Genomic DNA, 20,836 nt, shown 5'->3' with positions numbered 1-20,836 from the left:
ACAGTTAAGATCAATATTTGATGAACATTTTACAGCTTTGTCCAAAAAATTGCTTTGAGAGGGAGATGGAGACATTTACCTAGTTGTTATTACAGTAGTATGTAGTCCTCCTGTTTCTCTTTAATATGTAAGGAAGGAATTGGAAAGCTGGCTTATATAACCAAGTAAGCTAAATTGGAAACGACATAATATTAAATGTAGGAAACAATTTGTCTATTTTGTGATAAACCAATTATCTTGTTTTACTATATTAGCCTAACCAGCCTCTCGTTCAATTCCTTTCTCTCCTTTCCCTCCCACATGAGATGAGTCATCAAGTGCCGTGAGCCCTCATCCTGCACTGTTGCTGCCCTTCATCCCCTCTTTTCCATTCGTACTGATGCCAGCATTGTTCGGATTCTGCATAACTGTCCACTAGATTATGATAACTTCCTTTTTTTTTTTTTGATTATGATAACTTCTTAATTAGTCTTTAGGCTTGCACTGTCTTTACTATAATCTACCCCAAGCAGTGCTAACAGATTCATCTTTCCAAAGCATTCCACTCTGCTGATTCAGACCTTCAGTGGTTTCCCCATTGTCTGCAGCTGACCTGTCCAGTATGGTAGCTACTAGCTTTATGAAGCTACCGAGCACTTGAAGTGCCGTAAGGCTAAAATAAGATATGCAGACAAGCATTAAAACCATACACATGGATTTCAAAGACAGTATGAAAAAAGGGTGTAAGATACCTTGTGAATAATTTTTCTGCTGACTATATGTTGAAATGATAATATGTTGGATATACTGGGTTAAATAAAACACATTAAAATTTAATCTTTTAAACTTTTAAGAAATGTGGCTACTAGGAAACTAAAATTAGATACATGGCTCACATTATATTTCCTCTGGATGACTCTGGGGTATAACTTGGAGTGTAAGACTCTATAATTTGGCACGAGCTGCCCTTTTAAGCCTCACCTCACTGCCTAGCTGCTCCATATAATTAGTGAGGTAGAGGAGAAGCAAGAGGGATATAATGTGTGTTGAATATTTATGAAGTTCTAGACATTCTTACTTATTAAATCTTGTCCAAAGACACAAGTTGGAATTTACTAGGAAGAAATTGGAGGCATAGAGCTGTTAAAGTGAGGTAGAGGAGAAGCAAGAGGGATATAATGTTTGTTGAATATTTATGAAGTTCTAGACATTCTTATTAAATCTTGTCCAAAGACACAAGTTGGAATTTACTAGGAAGAAATTGGAGGCATAGAGCTGTTAAGTAACTTGACTATCAGCAGACACCTATTTAGAGGAAGACCAGGACTTGAACCTGGGTCTCGGACACTAGGAACTCAAAATCACCTATGAACTTCTTGTGCTTTTTCATCCTTGGTTCAAATACCATTACTGGGCTACTGCCCTTCTCCCTAATACCTACATATTCAGCACTTAGAGTAGCGTCTCATCACTACCTGTATTTGATTCACATGGATTCATTATACAAACAACCAAGCGGTTGCTTGGTTAATGCAAATTAAATAGAGCAGGCAGGCCTGCCTTCCATGCCCCTCAGTGGGGAAAGGCCCAGGAGGGGATGTGAGAGGAAAGACCAGTTTCAGCTCTTCCTTTGGTTCCTAAATCCCTCACATGGCATGAACCTTCCACAGTCCGCATGATCCTGGTGTTTCAAGATACTTTTTTCCCATACAACCTGGCCTGCAAACACAAACCAAACACTCTTATCAGATGCTCAGTTGGAGAAGGAGTAGATCGAACACTAAAGGAAAAACCTCACTTGATTGGACATACTGACAGATGGTTTCATCAGTCTACAACAGGGCAAACTCTTACTGAGTTTCTGGGATACTTTCACTGTATGTGAATTTCATCTTGCCCCTGATTTAGGTTTTAATGCCCATGTAATTGTGACTCCATTGAATTTCTTAAAATCCTGCTCAAAAACTCCCTCCTTTAGGGGCACCTGGGTGGCTCAGTCCATTGAGCATTTGACTCTTGGTTTTGGCACAGGTCACGATCTCAGGATCATGGATCCAGCCCTGCATCTGGCTCCACGTTTAGCAGGGAGTCTGCTTGAGGATTCTCTCTCTCTGCCCCTCCCCCTGCTTGCACACATACACGCACACATTCTCTCTCTCTCTCTCTCTCCCCCTAAAATAAATAAATCTACAAAACAAAACACCTCCCTCTTGTATTTCCTGGTCCTTCTAGCTGTATGTTCTGTCTACCTTCTGGATTCTAGGAGCACTTAGATTTCTCTGTCACTCTCTACCTTATATTACAGATAACCATCTTCACTCATTTTGCTTTTTAAGACCAGAAGCTCACTGAGAGCAGGACCTGTGTCTAGTTCTTTCTTAGGAAACCACGCCAGCAGCTATGGCAGGGCTTTATACATAACAGACATGCAGTCTATACCTGAACGAACAAATGAATGGGGAGGATGGAATCCCAGATGTAAAGATGAACATATAAAGTCGTTATGTAAATGTTCTTTGCTCTTTATAACCAATCAGCAAATATTTACTGATTGGCTAATGTGTACAGGGCACTGTTATAAAACAGTTAGAAAGGAAAGACATAACCAGGGGGAAAGTTAAGTAATTCTTCAGAACAATTTTCCTCTTAACCCTTTGGTTCTCTCATACCATTATAGAAGTGATTGATTGATGTACAGATAGGTAGATGTAGATGGTAGATGTAGACCGATCTATATATACATATATACCTTATTCCTAAGTTTTTCTAAATGGTTTTAGAGCATTAGAGTGTGGATAAAAAGGATTGATTATAGGGAATCCTAGAATTATGACTTACCCTTTTGTTGCAAGTCTGTTTAATAATGATAATTCATTATGTATAAGTTCTAATAAGCATCTCATCAATCTGGAAACTAACACCACACTTTCTCTTTCCCAGAGGACACACTATTGCTAGTTTTAGTTTGTTCCCATTCTTGGTTTATCTTTGCATAGTTGTGCAATGTTCTGTACAAACAGCCAAAGTGAAATCCAACCTAAAGTGGTACCCAAATAAGGTGAATTTGGAAAGACAGTAGCAGTCTACTATAAGTAAAAATGTCTCAGAACAAAAAAGAGTGGACGTAATTCATTGTGTGAGTGGTGGGGAGGAGGTCAGAGATACACACATCTGAGCCATCAGACATGGCTCTTTTCTGCAAAATCCCCCTGTGCTGTTGATGCTTTTCAATAGCTAACAAATTCAGGCCCACTGATGGGACGGCAGCCAGAGACTAAGTGCCTGTATCCCGGGGACTCCTAATTAAATTATAGTGAATCCATTTTTTTCCTTGGAGGACTTCATATATTTAATGCATGCATAGAAAAGCATATTTCTATCCAGATACCTACCTCCCTCTTTTTTTCACATTGTGTGGAATTCTGCTTGTTAAAATACAAAGAGGATTAAATAAACTTGTTATGTAGATATAAAGAGTTTATCATCTAGGACAGAAACACTGATTTAGGAGCAGGTGAATAAAAAGAAACAGGCAGTCAGTATCTAAGTGACAGAATGTGTTTTTATCATCTACAAGTGAAGGATAGGTATCTTAAAGGACAAGCTCCCAAAGAGAGTCAGGCAGAACCTGACACTATGGTGCGGACACTGTAGTTGGCATTTCACATAGGATTATATATAAAGCCCTTGGTTTTTCCATTATTCTGTACTGCTTCCCCCCAGATGAGGTCATCTGCCTTGAATGATGACTGGAGAATTGAGCGTGGACATTTTAGGTCTGTCTAGGTCCCGAGCTTCTTTAAAAAAAAAAAAAAGATTTATTTGAGAGAGAGAGAGAGAACAAGTGGGGGAGAGGGGCAAAAGGAGAGGGAGAGGCAGACTCCCCACTAAACAGGGAGCCCGATGTGGGGCTTGATCCCAGGACCCTGAGATTATGACCTGAGCCAAAGGCAGACACTAACCAACTGAGCCACTGAGGCGCCCCGGTTCCAAACTTCTTGAAGGCAAGAACCATGTCTTAAATTTCTTTCATGTTTCTCCCAGCATCTGGAATGGTCCTTGATTAATTGGTACAGAGCAGTCATTTGCCAATCAATTTAGAAAGATAAATGTCTTCTCTAGGCTTTGGGGGGAAGGAGACGGTAACTATGATTGACATTGAGGTTTATATAACGGGTCAGGTAAAGACCACACATTCCAGATTGTGGAGGTGGGACACGCATGGCAAGTGTGACTTGAACAGAACGAAGAAGGAATTGGGAGTCTAAACAGGAGCTGGATGATTGAGGTTCTTGGAACTAGGGTAAAGTTTCTTTTTCATGTACTCCATGGAATATTCTTTTTGAGTGAGGGCATTTCTGTGTACAAAGAAAATGGGACATGAATCTAGCAGCCCTCTGCAAGGTCGTATGAAGGGTTGCTTTCACTACTAGTGCAGGAATGAATTGGTGGAGATCAGGACTGGGGTGGAGGTAGCACTAATAGAAAAAGTGTGATAGATTCAAGGCACATTAGGAAGAACTGACTGACTTTGGAACAACCCATTTAGACAAAGAGTCAAGGATGACCTCACGCCTTTCCTGTCACCGTGTACTTGGAGTGCCCAGGTTGGCTTCTGGGCATTGAGTACAGGAAGGTTGAGTGCAGGAGAGTTGGGCGAAATGTTCACATGGACTGAAATTCCTTATCCCCAAAATCTCTTTAAGAAGCCAAGAGATCACGGGGTATGTATTTGTGTTAGGATGTAAACATTTTCACAAAATTACCCCTGGAGACTATATCTCAGCTTAATTTTTCGGTCTTCACTTTTCACATTCGTGAAAGTTTGAAAAGTGATTTAACTTGCCAGCTTTGCTTTCTCCTAACAATTTAACTACTACTGGAAAGTGAATTTTAAGTGAGTTCCTGAATATGTTGCAGGATTGCTTATGGGTATTAAGCTGTCTTTTGGTTTTCTTGACATTGAGTGACAAAGCTTGCTGATACTTATTGAACTAGATTGCTAAGCAAACAAAATTAAGGCTTAAGTTCATGAGACCAGGAGAAGCATGTAATATATGTATTTTTATATGCTTTTCTCCCAATTTTAATCCAGGTTGATTTTCCTCAAAGTTTAATTTCTACATTAGAAAACTCATGACTTGTTCATTTTTTTAAAAACCTGGACTCACTGATTTGTGATTTCAGAACAACTGAAGACTGCACTTTAAAAATCAAGCATTTAGAGTTAATGGCAAAAATGTACTCAGTGAAGACGTGTTCCTTAAATTGCAGTCACTGTTAACTATCCAATATGACAGCGTGAGCACGTTGTTCGTTAACTTCCTCAGCTCTTTAGTGAGAGACCCCCCCACAGAGTAAAAAGTAAACGCTTTAGAAGATGTCTGATCTCCAGCTCTCAAATCAGCATTTCACACTTTCCCTTTAAACACCAGTGGACCATGTTTTAAGCTTTCAGATTAAATTTCGCGGCAAACACCATTCGTTTCATTATAATGTCATTTTAAATTGTAAGTCACAAAACACACTTGGATTGTTGTTCACCTAGTTCATAGGCTCCTTTACTATACAGGTTTTTGAGAACAAGTTTCTCTTTTCTGTTAGTAAGTGTGATAATCTAATGACCTCAATTAAAGAGGGGGACGAAAAAGGCTCACAAATCTAAAAATAACTCCATTATCCCGGCAGAGAAGGTCAGTTTTTCTTTCCACTGTACCAGCTGATATTTAAGTAAGTGGCCATCGATCAGTCTAATGTCTGGCTCTCGTTTTTCATAAATGAAGGGCTGTGGCTTTAAGTAATAGCAGGCTGCTTGTGCCAAAGGCAGAAGCTGCAGAATCAGCTTCTGCCAGGAGAGAGGCGTACGGTAACCTGCAGGACGTGAAGTAGGGCTAACTGAGGACCAATGGCGCTCCTCCCGGTAGAGCTTTGAATGTAGGCAGACCCGACTGGTGGGTGGTGTGGCCACCTGTGTACTTCTTGGACAGGGCAGGGGGTGGGGACAGTTGGAGACAGAAGCTGGAAAATGGGCTGCTCCGGCAGCAAAATGTGCCTCTATCCTCCATGTGCAGCAACAAGGGTAATTAGTATTTGCTTCTAGTGCGTTTCTGGAAGAATGTCAGGGACCGAGGCAGAGGTTGTCTGGAATTGGGGGACGCTTTGAATGACAAGCAGTTCTTGTCTGCAGAAGACTGGATCTCATGATCTCTGCAATACTGTGATCAGGATGCGGCGGGAGCTCCGTCTTGGGTGATCCTAGTGAGAGCATTTTCAGGGAGCTTTGAATTCTTCCTTTTCCTTAGTTATGCCCTGGTGGTAGGGAATCTACCTTTTAAGAGACTATTGCTGTATTTGTGTGTGTGTGTGTGTGATTGCTTTGAGTTGCTGGTAACTTGGAACTTGTTCTTTTTTGCAGTATAAATAATAGCTTTTTTGATATGGAAGCAGTTGCCTGATTTTCTTTGATTTGTTTCTCTAACATCTCCTTACAATTATAGCTGATCCCAAATATATAATAATCCTTAGAAAAAATAATGTGGAGCTGAGTAAAATTAGTTTAATTTTGCCTTTTTTTAAAAGGATTATTTTTTGCTGTTGCTTTATAACAAACTTGCATCTTCCTTTTAGAAGGATTGACCTTGTAACAAAACTTTTTTGTTTGCAAATACAGGACAAAGTGCATATAAGTGCGTATGTTTAGAACATTAAATATTTATCTTAAACTGATTAGTGCTTTATTGCCCTTGGAGGAGGAGAATGCATTAAATCTTAAGTATGCATTTGCTGAAAGGTTCTGTGGATCAGCAATGAAGCAGGGCTCAAAGTAAATATTTTTAAAAGTGCCATGCAGTGCCTCAAATGAAAGTTGCACGAGGACCTGAGAAAATAAAGATTTTTGAAATATGAATTTCCTTAACAACTAAGGGACATCTGTGTTTTCTTAACAGCACAAACTGTTAGCCTAAATGATTCGTATCTTGGCGTCTCCCTTCTGAGTCTCATTTTCCTAGTGATAACAAATGTGTGCCTTACTGAAAGGGACCCTCTTGAAAACATTAGTAACTTGATGTGTGTTTTCCGCAGCGGGAGGAAGCACTGAAACAACACAAAACCCTATCTCAAGAACTTGTTCACCTTCGAGGAGAGCTAGGTAAGAGCTTTTCTTTCCCCCCCTCCCACCCCGTAAGTTTTACAGGACGAGGGGACGACTGGAAAATTTGGTTTCCCTATCTGGAGTTGCATGCTGCCAGTGGTTAGCTGTCCCACACTAGTATCTGTGCAAACACTTAACTATCAACGTTTCTTCCGAATCTTGGCAGCTTGACCTCAAGTTCACAGAATTCCTGGCACTGATCTAAGCCTAGCAGAGCTTCTGATGACCAAAACATTGCTCTCCCTGAAGACAGGGACAGAGTGACTTTTGTAATTGTGTGAGTTCCTGTTAAATAATCCCGTCAGATTTTTTTCTGAACCTCTTTCCATATTAAAGAGTGGTGAAAAAAATTCCTTCTCCGATGACAGTAATTACATTACATTCCCTCCGGGCCCTTTGCGAGGAGTGAGTATACAGAAAAGAAGGATGCTGTGCATCCAGGGTAGCCTGTCTGGAGAAGGCGTCTTCTGTGCTCACGTCACAGTTTGAACGGGGCTGATGGTGAGTAAGGACCCAGTCGCACTGGTAGCCGTGTGTCTCTGATGTCTGTAGCACCCGCCACCCAGTGCTTCTGTTCCCAGGCTGAGCTCAGTTTTGGTTCTTGTCTCTCCTGGAAGGGTCCTCAGGGTTCATGCAAGAGAGACAATACTGCCTCACTCCTGTGTTGGAGTGAGCCATACCTTGGGATCCCCCTGTCTGCCACGGGCACCTCAGCCCCAGAGGATCCGCTTCCTGCTTTAGCTTCAGCCAGGTCTGGAGTTGTTCATTAAAAGGCTCAGTTGCTTGCCCTTTGCAATTTTCTATGCATGCTGACAGCCTCCTCTTAAAGTGAGTGGCTCTGTGTATAAATGATGAAAAAGCAATAGCCAGAGACGAAGATTGTGTTCATCCAGTTCTAGAAGAAACTGCCCATTTTTCTTTGGACAAGACCAGAATTTTAATATTGTCAATATAGTTTGCTGGACTTGAAGTTTTTCCTCCCCTGCCCCGCCCCCCCCACGAAGGCAAAGATCAAATAGCAGTGAATATGGGGCCTCGGCTTGTCTCTGTGTTCCTCTTCCATCTTCCCCTCTCAACGGGAGGCAACCCTAAACTCCTGGCTAACCCCCCAGGTTCTTAATACCTAGCTGGGGCATCATTTTCTCCTGACCTTATTTTAGGCTATGGAAATGAAGAACTCTTTATAGAAAAGTAATTTTAGGACAGATGGAACTTCAGGACCCCAAAGACTTGCGAGTTCTAGGGAAACAGTTCAAGGAGACCACAGCTGAGAAACAGGCTTCCAGCTATAGCATTCGAGGCTTTCCACCATGTTAACTAGACTGCTGTCCTTTTGATTACCCAGATGACCAACTTAATTTGCTTTTGTCTGTGCCTTAAATAACGTAATGGATCTAGAGTGAGCAGGTCAGGAAAGAGGCCTTTGTGTGTGTGTTTCAGAGTTCATTACGACCCAGTGGAGGTGGAGATGAGCCTACCTGATGGTTCACATTTCAGCCTCTCCCCAAGATGAGACAGAAACGCCAGCAGAACAGTGTGCTCATTCATTGCTGCTTGAATGGGGGATCCTCTTTTTACCTCTTAGCGGAGAGCACAATGAAATGATTCGAATGGGACCCAGGTCCTCAGCACCTCCAGTTGGTCACAGCCCGGCAGGAAATGGCCCGCAGTTTGTACCCATTCTCCCCCTTTTCCCTCGGTGATAAGGAGAGTGTGCCCTGGTGTGCTTTCACCGTCGCTGGCCAAGTGTCCGGATGCCGCGCTTGGCCTGTGCGTAGCGTTCGTCGCGCAGGTGGGAGCTGGGTGAACCCGGAAGCAGAGGACTCTTGTCAGGGGAATGAGTGAGACGATGGTGAGAACATCAGTCAGCAGAGGGGACACACGGGGAATATGTCCGTGCTCCTGTTGCACGAGGTAGAACTGCTCAAGGAACTATGGAAAGCATTTGGGGAATGGTTCCAGTCCCGTGAGGGGAGAGAAGAGAAGCCTTTACATAGTTCTTCTGATGGAACAGTCCAGGAGGAACACTCCGAAAGCTGCCGGTGGGATTGTTCATAGCATGAGCTGAGATGGAAGACGATAGGTTACATAGCAAAGTTGGAAATGGCAGTTTTAAAATGTGACGCGGTAGTGTAGAGTGGTTAGACTGTGTGGTCACGCTGTCCGGGTCCAAATCTTCGGTAGCTGGGTGACGTAAAGGCAAGTCACATCACAGGTCTTGAGTCCTGGTTTCATTCTCTGTCAAATGGCACTAATAATTGTCTGCTCAGGGGTGGTTGTGAGGATGACATGAAGTCACTCACTGTAAAGTGCCTAGCACCAAGTGTTAGCTCCTACTAAATAGTAGGTATTCACATGGGTGCAGTTTGCAGCTGTTCTCAAGAAGAGAAAGAGCTGCTGCCATCAGCAGCATCCAAGTATCTACCATTTCTCTCCAAAATAATGGGGGGCTTTTGGTGTCACTCTTCCCCGGGGTACTGTTTCTTTCTTTCTCTATGAAAATTGAGGCAAGGTTCCCAAACTAAGAACTGCAAAAAATAAATAAATAAAGGACAGCTGAAACTCAGGAGCACTGAAACCCAAGTAGAGTCTGTGATAGTGACCTTCGGAATCTAACTGCCTCCAACCATCTGCTCCACTGACTGACTTTCCTCTTGTCTCTCCTGGTTACTCTGACAAGTGTCCTCTACTGCCAAGTTCACCCAGCTGAGCTCAGAACAAAACCATGAGGCTCCCCCCCTCCTCCAGGGAGTCCTCAATACTTTACAACCATGTATTTATTATATCTTGTGTTTCCTTGTTGCCTTCAGATGGTAAATTGCTTCATTTCAGAGATTCTTTTCTCCTTACTATGGAAAAAATATATATGCTTTCCATTTTCACAAGTGATTGATAAGTATTTATGGATATTTCAAGTATTTGAGGGTTGGTTTCTTTTTATTTAAGGATGTTGTGCGGAAATTAAAATTGCGAAGTGAGAGGAAAATAGCCCATAGTTCCAGTATCCCTGACAGAGCTCTTATTTTTACATATTCTCTTGTCTTTGTTTATATGAATATATATGACTTCATATCTTGACTTTTTTATGAAGGTATGACTTACATACAATGGAGTGCTTATTGACAAACACATATACTAATATGACCTACACCTTTATCAAGGTATTGAAGATCTCTGTCCTCCCAGAAAATCTCCTCATGCTCGTTTCTGGTAGACGACACCCCCCCCTTCCCTAGAAGCAAACACTGATTTTTATGATGTAGGTTATTTTGTGTATTCTAGAATTTCATAGAAACATACATTATGTTCTTGTTATGTCTGGCTTTTTTCCACACAGCAAAGTGGTTTTGAGATTCATTCATGTTATTTTATGTGTATTCTGATCTGTTCAGCTTGTGTCAAACACTTTTCCATATTGACTCGTAGTCGTCATTATGGTTATGTTGAATGACCTGGGAAAGTCTTAGTGGATGTTGCTTGATTTCACTCATCCCTTTAGTGTTGGAGTATAGCGAGGGTTTCATTGTCTGCTGTTATCCCATCGATTCCCCTGGCTTCAACTACAACCTATAGGGTGATGATGCACAGATTTATTTTTCTAGTTCTCTCCTTCCCAAGCTGTAGATGTGTTTTGCCCAGTGAAGAGCTGCCTCCAGGAGAGCCAGTCTGGTATAATCAGACCTTTCTGACTCCCCAGCCCCTTGCTTCCTGAACACTCTGCAGTGTCTTCTCATTCAGACCTCTTTTCCTCAAAGTCTGTTCATCATCTTCTGCAGTGACGTCATCACTCACTCACCACCTAAGCTAACAACAGGTGACACATGCTTTTTCCTCCAACTTCTACATGATAGCAATCTGTGTTCTAAGTATCGCTTGGATCTGTCCCTCCTCAGCCTTCTGGCTACTATTGTTCTAATTTAAGCCCCATAATTGCTCACCCCAAATATATTCCAGTAGTCACCCAACAGGTCACCTTGCTCCAGGCCTGCTTCTGTCCTCCCCACATGCTACCAGGACTGTATTTAAAATAAATCTCACATCTGTCCTCTACTGGACATTTTTAACAAACATAAATGACTTCATTTGGGCTTTGGCAAAAAGTCCAAATCACTATAGCTGCCATGTATGTTTTGACTGGAACTCTCAGCCCAACTTCAGGATGGCAGGACACTCCTTTGCCTTTCTTCACACTTCTTTCAGCTCCTCACGTCTAGCCATGGGTCCATTCATACCTCTTTGGCACATGATATCCTCTCTGCTTGAAATACTCTCTTCTTTTTTACTGCTTTTCTATTTTTGCCTCTTAAACTCCTCACTAGCTACGATACCTAGCCAAGTCCTAATTAAAATGCCGTATCATCAGTTGAGTTTTACCTAATCTTTCAAGCAAGTTAATCATGCCTTCTACTGTGCTCTTCAAAAAACTCTGTTTTTAGGGTTGTTTCTAGACCTCCTCTCACAATCCAGAGCCGTGAGCCCTTCAAAGGCGGTATCTCCTTCACGTTTGCAGCTCTACCCACTGATACCTTGTGCCTGGCACTTACTACCTCAGTGAATGAATGACTTTTATATTGAAGATAGTGACTAGGGAAAGTTGGGTTTATCCTTATAATATTCTAATACTCAGTGGTTTTTGTGTATAAATGTTTTCCTACAAACCATTTAAAAATAACATGCATGTTTTTAAGAATGAATAATAATAAAATAAGGTGAACTATACTTCTCTTGGAAACATTTCACAATTATGTCTGACAATGCCAGTTAGATCATCATGAAAGTGTTGGCCCTTGAAATAGATGACAATTCAATTTTAATGGCCTGTATCCACAGCAAGCATTTGGCCTCTAAGATGGGGAAATAAGCATATCATTCTGATTTTTTTTTAAGAGTTGTGTTGGATCAAAACCAGTATAATAGAGAACCATAATTATGATCTTCAGGGGTTCCTACTGTTTTTTGTTAATGTTAATCACTAGAATCACATTTTTATCTAAATGAAGAAAAAGGTATTTTTATTTCAAGGTTTCTAGCCATCAGAATTAATAGCTAATTTACACTTTTTAGGGCTATTTTTATTTTTTTTTAATCCTACTGAGACTTAAATATCTGCTCAAATGAACTAGATTTCAAAACCTTGAAATGCCTTTATTAGCAGGCATTCCTATAAACTTAATATTGTTTGCACTGAACTGTTCGGACAATGCACATCTTTTTTATACATTTGTCCTAATTGTTTCTATTTAACGACACAAATGGAATTTGAACCCTTAATTCACTAAGACTAGTTGATTGTTTTTCTGTGTGCATAAAAATTATGAGCTGGGTATGACAGTAACATCTATTGAGTGCCAAGTCTTTCCCGACAGCAATATTCAGCTCTAAGTCTACTGGTTAGTATTTTATTAAAAGACAGGAAAGGGAAGGGAGGGAGAGAAGAAGGAAGGAAGGAAAAGCAACTGAGGCTTAAAAGTGAAGTAACCTTCCTAAGGTCAAACAGCTAGAGAGCAAAGTGCCTGGGTAAGGACCTAGGATTGGTAAGTCCAAACTCCTGTTCATGGTAACAGGGAAGGCATGATGAAAATATTTGAGAGGTCACAAAATTATGTGATATAAACACTCCTTTGCATTGGTAACAACTTTTGGAATCTTTTTATTCGATTCCGGAGTTCAAGAAGTGCTGTCAGATTAAAATAGGACTTGTTATTATCAGTTAGGGAAAAGGGACTTGGCTCTGCCAGAAGCAGTTTATAAATTGTCTAATCAACACTTAACTGGTGTCTATGAACTTGAGGCTCCCGTGCACCTTGTGGAATGTGTTAATTCTTTCATTAGTTTTGTCTACAGTTATGATTTAACAGCCTATGTATTCAAAGTAATTTTTTAAAACTCTTTACAGTTAAGTCACTTTGGAGTTGCAGAATTCCAGAAATGGTTTTTGAAGTGGGCTTTCATGAAAAAACTGCTAATATAATGAAAACCAACTGTAACCCAAAAGAGAATTCTTTCTCTCGCTGAGTTGATCAAAGATGGTTTTGATACCACCTCAGACTCAGCCCGTTTGTCCCCACCCATGGCCATCCATCGCAAATTCAGCCTTTGGCTGGCTGTGTCCTTAAGTAAAAGGTCACGTTCTGTCACCGGTATAGATACACGGTGTTACCAAGAGTATCTGTTCTGAAAGCCCGCGGAGTCTTCTTCCTTGTTCTGTTCCTTGTTCTAATCTGTCCTTGTCCAGTTTTGATAGGTTCAGTTTTGAATAATGTCATTTGTCCAGAACGCTGGTTCTCAGACTTTCCTGTGTAATAAAATAGACCAGGTTAGAATGCTGATTCACAGTGCTGACTCAGGTGGCTTGGGAACGGAGCCCAGCAACGCACTTCTGATGACCTTGCAGGGTGATCATCCTGTAGGTGCTCCGTGGAGTACACTTTGACACCGGACTCGTTGTCCAGAATGTTGTTTCTTTTATTTAAAGTATATAGGAATGAAGTAAGCACAGTGAGAGAGTACACAGTAATGCCAAAAAGCACCAACTGAATTGAGCCCGGTCTTGTACATCGGCTTCCAAATGAGCATTAAATTTATTGTTTTGATTTCACTGTGATTTCTTTAAAGTCCTAATTGATTTTTCTCAGGCCTGAAGCTTAGAATATTATGTCAGTTACTCAGCCAGGCTTGCATCTCTGATCCACTTTCATGCCTAAATATTTTCATTGGTCCATGGAATGTTGCTGTTTTGATTATGAGAGCATCTGTTGTGCAGCATGTCGTTGGCCAGTAAGTTGAAAAACAGCAAAGCCTTTTCAGACTTGTATTGGCAGGGAGACCCAGAGGCTCCGTGGAGGCCCACCTGGCACCTCTGTACCCACATTGGCTGGCTGAGCCAGATCATCTTCCCCCATTCAAGTAAGATTCTGTCAGGAGAAATTGGGGGGACGGGGTGGGGGGGGAGATCTTTTTTTTTTTTTTTTTTAACCTGCCTTATCTTATCTTGCAGTCTTTCTAGCTTCCACAAGAGAACAAAGCCTTAATACTCTCAGACATCCATTGCATGTATGGATTAAATTCTCTCTTACGCATCTCAAGTTGAGAAAATAGCCATGAGGATCAGGTTCTGGGCTCTGTGCTGTGGAATCTGCATTGAAAATCTTGAGCAGATTGGCATCCTGGACCCAATTCTGCCCCTTCAGTTCCCTTGCCAGTAAAAGGAGATTTAAGATAATCTCTTCTATTAACTCAAAACACTATTATGTGAAATCATAGGCGGGAGAGCACTTTGTAAAGCACGAACTGTTATTTTAAAAGGATACTGGTATGAGTTATGGGAGAATTGAGAGGGCAGGCATTTTGTAAAAGCAAATTCCTAGTAAGTTATGATTAGTGAGAGGTTTTTGAAATCAGTTCATGTTGCTTCACAGAATTCCAAGAGCAATCAGACAGCCATCTGTAGCTCATTTTGAAATTTAGAAGACTGTTGTCTGCCGCATGACTGCCAAATTTCTCGGTCATATGAAAAAGTAGTACCTTTCGGAAAGAAAAACTGGAGCTCTTACGAGTCGATGATCATTCCACAGACAGTTTGTGAAGACTTGGCTCTGCCACATCCTCACCAAACGTGAAGGTTAGCAGAGCACGTGGTGTTTGTTGCTGCCTTGCTCACCAGGAAACTGATGGGCAGGAAGTTGGAAATTCCCATCGTTGGATAGTCTAGGTCCCTACGCTTTGGTTTGTAGGCTACTGGCCTCTCTACCGCATAGCGATTCACTTCTTAAAAATGGCATCTTGATAACTTTATTCATGTATATCACCTTCTTCCATTTTAAATAGATGAGACCCTGATTTAAGAGAGTTACCTACATAGTCATTCACCCTGGGAGTGTGTCACGGCCGGATATCCCTCGGTCGAGTAAGAATAATATTATGAAGTAATTATGCTACTATGGTAGAAGATCGTGTTCCCGTTCTTGGTTCTGTGGCTGGGGTATAGGAGAAGTAAGATAAAATACATATCTGTTTCCCCTTTACTTTTATACACAGTTGGGAGCATTTATACATGCATTTCTGCACTTTGTTTTTCCACTTAACAGTTCTTAAAGTTCAATACATATAGAACTTTATCAGTCTTTTTAAATAGCTGTTAAATTGTCCTATTTTTTGGAAAGCATTCCATTGTTTCTATACACCACAATTAATTTAACCAGTTCCTTCCTAGTGGACATTAGGTTGTTTCTGATGTTTTGCTGTTATGGAAATGCTCCAGTGAAAAACCTCAAACGTTCTTCGTTTTATATATGTGGGAATCTACCTGTATAAATTCTTACTAGTGGAATTGCTGGGTCAGTGGACTATGCAGAGAAAACGTGACAAGCCAAAATTGAGGGACAGTCTAAAAATACCTGACTCCAAAACTGTCACAATTATGGGGGGTGTAGGGGGAAGACCCACTCGCAGACCAGAGAGGACTCAGGAAATATGACAACTAAATGCAGTGCGGTATCTTGGATGGGATCCTAGAACAGAAATAAGGGACAAAGTTGGGAGTTGAGTTCATAATACTGTACCAGTGTTGGTTTCTTAGTTTCGGCGATGTCCCTTGGTAATGTGCAATGTTAATGTTAGGGGAAAATGGCTGAGAGATATCTGGAAACTATTCTCTCTTTACAGCTTCTCTGAAGATCGAAAATTAATCTAAAAGATTTTTCTTAAAAAAGCATTAGTGGAGGGGCGCCTGGGTGGCTCAGTCGTTAAGCGTCTGCCTTCGGCTCAGGTCATGGTCCCAGGGTCCTGGGATCGAGCCCCGCATCGGGCTCCCCGCTCAGCGGGGAGTCTGCTTCTCCCTCTCCCACTCCCCCTGCTTGTGTTCCCTCTCTGGCTGTCTTTCTCTCTGTCAAATAAATAAAATCTTTAAAAAAAAAAAAAAGCATTAGTGGAAAAACTGGTGAAACCCAAATGAAGTCTACAATACAGTTACTAGTATTGTTCCAGTGTTAAAACCTTAATTGTGACAAATGTCTCATGATTATGTAAAATGCTGACATTTGGGGCAGCTATGTGGAGAGTGTATATGAACTCTGTGTAATATCTTTGTGCATTTTCTATAAATCTAAAATTATTCCACAATTAAAAGTTTTTTTAAAAGCAAGTATACTTCCCTGAGAAGTATCTGCTTTCTTTTCCTTTTCAAATTTTTAGTTAAATTCTAGTTAGTTAACACATAGTGTAATATTGGCTTCAGAAGTAGAATTTAGTGATTCATCACTTGCATACAACACCCAGTGCTCATCCCAACAAGTGCCCTCCTAATCCCCATCCCCCACCCACCTCCCCCCATCAACCCTCAGTTTGTTCTCTATAGCTAAGAGTGTCTTACGGTTTGTCTCTCGCTCCTTTCCCCCCCCCCTTCCCCTACGTTCATCAGTTTTGTTTCTTAAATTCCACGTATGAGTGAAATCATATGGTATTTGTCTTTCTCTGGCTGACTTATTTCGCTTAGCATAATACCCTCTAGTTCCATCCACATCGTTGCAGATGGAAAGATTTCATTTTTTTGATAGTGGAGTAATATTCCTGTGTGTGTGTGTGTGTGTGTGTGTATACACACCACTTCTTTTATCCATTCATCAGTCAATGGATATTTGGGCTCTTTCCATAATTTGGCTATTGTTGATAATGCTGCTATAAACATCAGGGTGCGTGTACCCCTTCTAATCTCCATCTCTGTATCCTTTGGGTAAATACTTAGTAGTGCAATTGCTGGGTTGTAGGGTAGCTCTATTTTTAACTTTTAGAGGAACCTCCATACCGTTTTCCAGAGTAGCTGCACCAGTTTGCATTCCCACCAACAGTGCAAGAGGCTTCCCCTTTCTCCTCAACCTCACCAACATCTGTTGTTTCCTGTGTTGTTAATTTTAGCCATTCTGACAGGTTATGAGGTGGTATCTCATCATCGTTTTGATTTGTATTTCCCTGATGATGAGTGACGTTGAGCATCTTTTTATGTGTCTGTTAGCCATCTGGATGTCTTCTTAGGAAAAATGTATTCATGTCTTCTGCCCATTTCTAAACTGGATTCTTTGTTTTTTTGGGTGTTGAGTTTTAGAAGTTCTTTATAGATTTTGGATGCTAACCCTTTATCAGATATATCATTTGCAAATATTTTCTCTCATTCTGTAGGCTGTCTTTTAGTTTTGTTGGTTGTTTCCTTTGCTGTGCAGAAGCTTTTTATCTTGATGAAGTCCCAATAGTTCATTTTTGCTTTTGTTTCTCTTGCCTCCAGCGACATGTCTAGTAAGAAGTCTCTATGGCCAAGGTCAAAGAGGTTGCTCCCTGTGTTCTTTAGGATTTTGATGGTTTCCTAGCTCACATTTAGGTCTTTCATCCATTTTGAATTTATTTTTGTACATGGTATAAGAAAGTGGTCCAGCTGAGAGAAAGGAGTGAAGGTGTCCAGCACTAAAAGCAGGTGTCTGACTTCCCAGGTGACCAGAAAGAGAGAGGGACCCAAAGCAGGCAAGAAACACTGGACACGGGCATCTCGTCTCCCTCATAGCTGGTGCAGAGAATGGGAATGCTGCTTGAGGAAGGGTTGGCACCCACAGCACGCCTACCAGAAGCACCTAGAGAAAGTGTGTCTGTACAGTTGGGGAATGAAGTCCTCTTATTTTCCTATTTATCTTTCCTTTCTGTCACAATCTCTTATGTGGCATCATGAAAATTTGTATGATTTCCATGTGACCTTACCTCCTCCTGTTTTCCTTTTTTATATTTTATGTCCAATTTAGATAAAATCATCTAAAGGTTGGGACATTCTGTTGCACCCAGTGTTGAGAGCAATAGGAGTAGGAAGTGAAGGTTGGAGCTGGGTGGGTACTATAGTGCCCTGTCATATGTGTGTGTGTATATATTTATCTTTGAATACTCGACAAGCAAGGCTGCTTTTTAACTGTCACATTTGGTCCTGAAACCCCAAGCATGTCTTTGAAGACTCTTCAAACACATTTGAACTGGTGGACTTTTGCAAGGCCAGGAATAATAGTAACAGCAACATTTATTGCTTACTGACTCTGGTCAGGCAGTGGGTCAGGTGCTTCTCATGCATTATTTTATTTAATCCTGCAGGGTAGGTGCTAAGATTCTCTCCATTAAAAAAAAAAAAAAAAAAAAAAGGAAATGAAGGCTTAGAAAGCTTAAGTAATTTGCTCAAATCACATGGCCGGTAAATGCTGTGACTGAGAATTGAACCTAATTATTCAAGCTCTGTTCTATTAAGTCATTTATTTATGTTCCTGAGGATTAAAATATTTTGGGTTGTCTCATGATGAAGCATGCTACCCAGATACGAAAGTGAAGAAAGCTCTGTATCATTTCAAAAGAATATTACAACTGTAGGGCCATGGTTGTGTGATGTTTTTCTCTGTAAACAGTACATTTACCGATCTCCAAAGGGAAATGGGTCTCTACGAGATGGAGAGAATACAAATCTATCCTCCTCCTCTTAGAAAAGGCCACCAGGACTAATTAGGTAATGGCTGTGCTTTTGCTTCTCGGGGATAAGGGGCTAACGGACCCAGGATGAATCCAGTTCTGTTTTTCAGAGGTTATAATTGACTGTGACAGTGGGCCTTTTCTAGAGGTCATCCAAATAATTATATGAAAAGGGAAAGTGTCGAGCATCTCACCACTTTTTCTGAAATATTTTTTCCTTGCTCAGTTATGTATGCTTAAACTATGTTGTTCCTGTTCTGTCGTTGGCATGGTTTGTCCCAGGGTGAAAATGTCAACTTCTATTCTGTCTCACAGCCTTGTGCTCTAGGGCTGATCTTGTAAATGAGTTGGTTTCTTTCTTTCCTAATTCTGAAAACTCTATTTCTCTTTCTAAGGTGGACTGCTGGGGACAGCTTTTGCAGTTTACCAGTGTGTGTACAAAAGTTACAGTTCTTCAGCTCTTCTCTAGGCAGCGGTCTGTTGGCACCCTTCGTCACAGACAGGCTTTCAGTAATCGCCCCACAGAACAGATTACTTTGGACAAAAAGATTGCTTTGTACTCTGTGGATTTTGCATTTGTGCCATAACACCTTGAAAACCCTATCACCTAATACTGTGAAAACTCCTTGCTTACTTATTCAAAATCCTGCAAGATCTCCTATTTTGTTTTGGCTTTTGTTGGCTGCCTGATGAATTGCCTGAAAGTGAGTGGAATTCTGGAAAGTAAGCAAGGAAGAGACAAGGCTGAGCACAAGGAGTACGAGCGAGCGGGGTGGCATTAGAAATCGCTCCTAAACTGTCATAAGCACAAGGGAAAGTCCGTGACTAAAGCCACGGGGTCACATCCATCACCCCCCCCCAACAGTGTGTGTCTGGCAGAGAGGAGCACTCAGAACCCTTGAGGCGATGTTTACATGGATGTCCTTTAAAAAAGCATTTCAAGAGTCTTTATGCCAAATAAAAGTGTCCCTTCAGGAGCCCAGGCCAGTTAATTCGAAGTAAAGCTGTTTGTGTGAGGGATGATTTCAGCCCAGCTGTTGTCCACACAGCACACCAGGCCCGTAACAGAGCAAAGGTCTGCGCACAGCTGCGGGCTGATGTCACCGCCTGGGGCTGGGCCTGCGCTTTGGACTGTCGTACTAGCAGCGAGCGGTACATCCTCCCTCCCGGGTCTGACCCATCTTTCCCTTCCCTCCCCTTTGCCTTCCCTTCACCTCGCTCACTGGCCAACAAAACTTAAATACTTTGAAGCTTTGTTTTCTTTTCTTTTTTTTTTTTTTTAAGATTTTAAGATGTTAAGATTTTTTTAAAGATTTTTTTTTTTTTTTTTAAGATTTAAGATATTTGAGAGAGAGACTGAGCACGAGCAGGGGAGGGGAGAGGGGCAGAGGGAGAAGTAGGCTCCCTGCTGAGCGGGGGAGCGCAATGATGTGAGGGGGGCTCAATGCAAGGGGGGCCTCCATCCCAGGACCCTGAGATCATGACCTGAGCTGAAGGCAGACGCTTAACGGACTGAGCCACCCAGGTGCCTTTTTTTTTTTTTTAAACAGGAAACGCCCTGTCCAGTGGCTAATGTAAGAGGATTTCCATCTATTCTATTTGATTTTGAAGTCTGATGCACCATAGATATACATTGAAACTGACGGTTGTTTCATTACAAACGTGTTAAAATTCGGCAGGTGTAGCATACTGTTAACTTCATGTAGAAGATCTTCTAGCTTTTGGTTCACTTAGACATTTCTGTCTCTGATAGGAGCATTCAGATGGGCTGGGATCATACTATTTCTTTTTTTTTTTTTTTGGATATTTGAAATTCCAATGGAATTAAGTGAAAAGGCTGTATGAAACCAAAATTGCCCTAACTAGAAAGTTGTTTGATTGTATTTATTTATTTGAGAGAGAGTGCTTGCATGCAAGCACTCACTGGGGGGGGAGGGGGGAGAGGGCAGAGGGAGGGAGAAGCAGGCTCCCCACTGAGCAGGGAGCCGGATGTAGGGCTGGATCCCAGGACCCAGATCAGGACCTGAGCCCAAGGCAGACGCTTAACCTACTTGAATCTTTTTTTTTTTTTTTTTTTTTTGTACCTTTGGTAAATAATTAGTACAATAAAAAGGAAAAGTAAAAAGAGTGTTGCATGACCATCAGCATAGTCATTATCTTTCACTAAATTCTTTTAAAGAAAAGAAATTAACTTCTAAAATTTAGTCCAACAGGACTGAA

The 20,836-nt window shown here is 41.3% G+C and overlaps 1 protein-coding gene across 13 annotated transcripts in view; it reads left to right on the top strand.

The window, feature by feature from the left end:
- MTUS1 (microtubule associated scaffold protein 1) overlaps positions 1-20,836 on the top strand; it is a 166,168-nt gene that overhangs the window by 131,538 nt on the left and 13,794 nt on the right. For 12 of the 13 annotated variants that reach the window (XM_078069689.1, XM_078069697.1, XM_078069695.1 and 9 more), the window contains one exon: positions 7,063-7,129. In XM_078069689.1, the coding sequence (XP_077925815.1) occupies positions 7,063-7,129 (67 nt within the window). Of the gene's footprint in view, positions 1-5,936; positions 6,059-7,062; positions 7,130-20,836 lie in introns of those variants that run through there. The other variant, XM_036085012.2, reaches the window with a different exon arrangement.

Source organism: Halichoerus grypus, chromosome 3 (genome assembly GCF_964656455.1).
Source record: "Halichoerus grypus chromosome 3, mHalGry1.hap1.1, whole genome shotgun sequence".
NCBI lineage: Eukaryota > Metazoa > Chordata > Mammalia > Carnivora > Phocidae > Halichoerus > Halichoerus grypus.
This window is presented reverse-complemented; position numbering and strand designations above follow the sequence as displayed.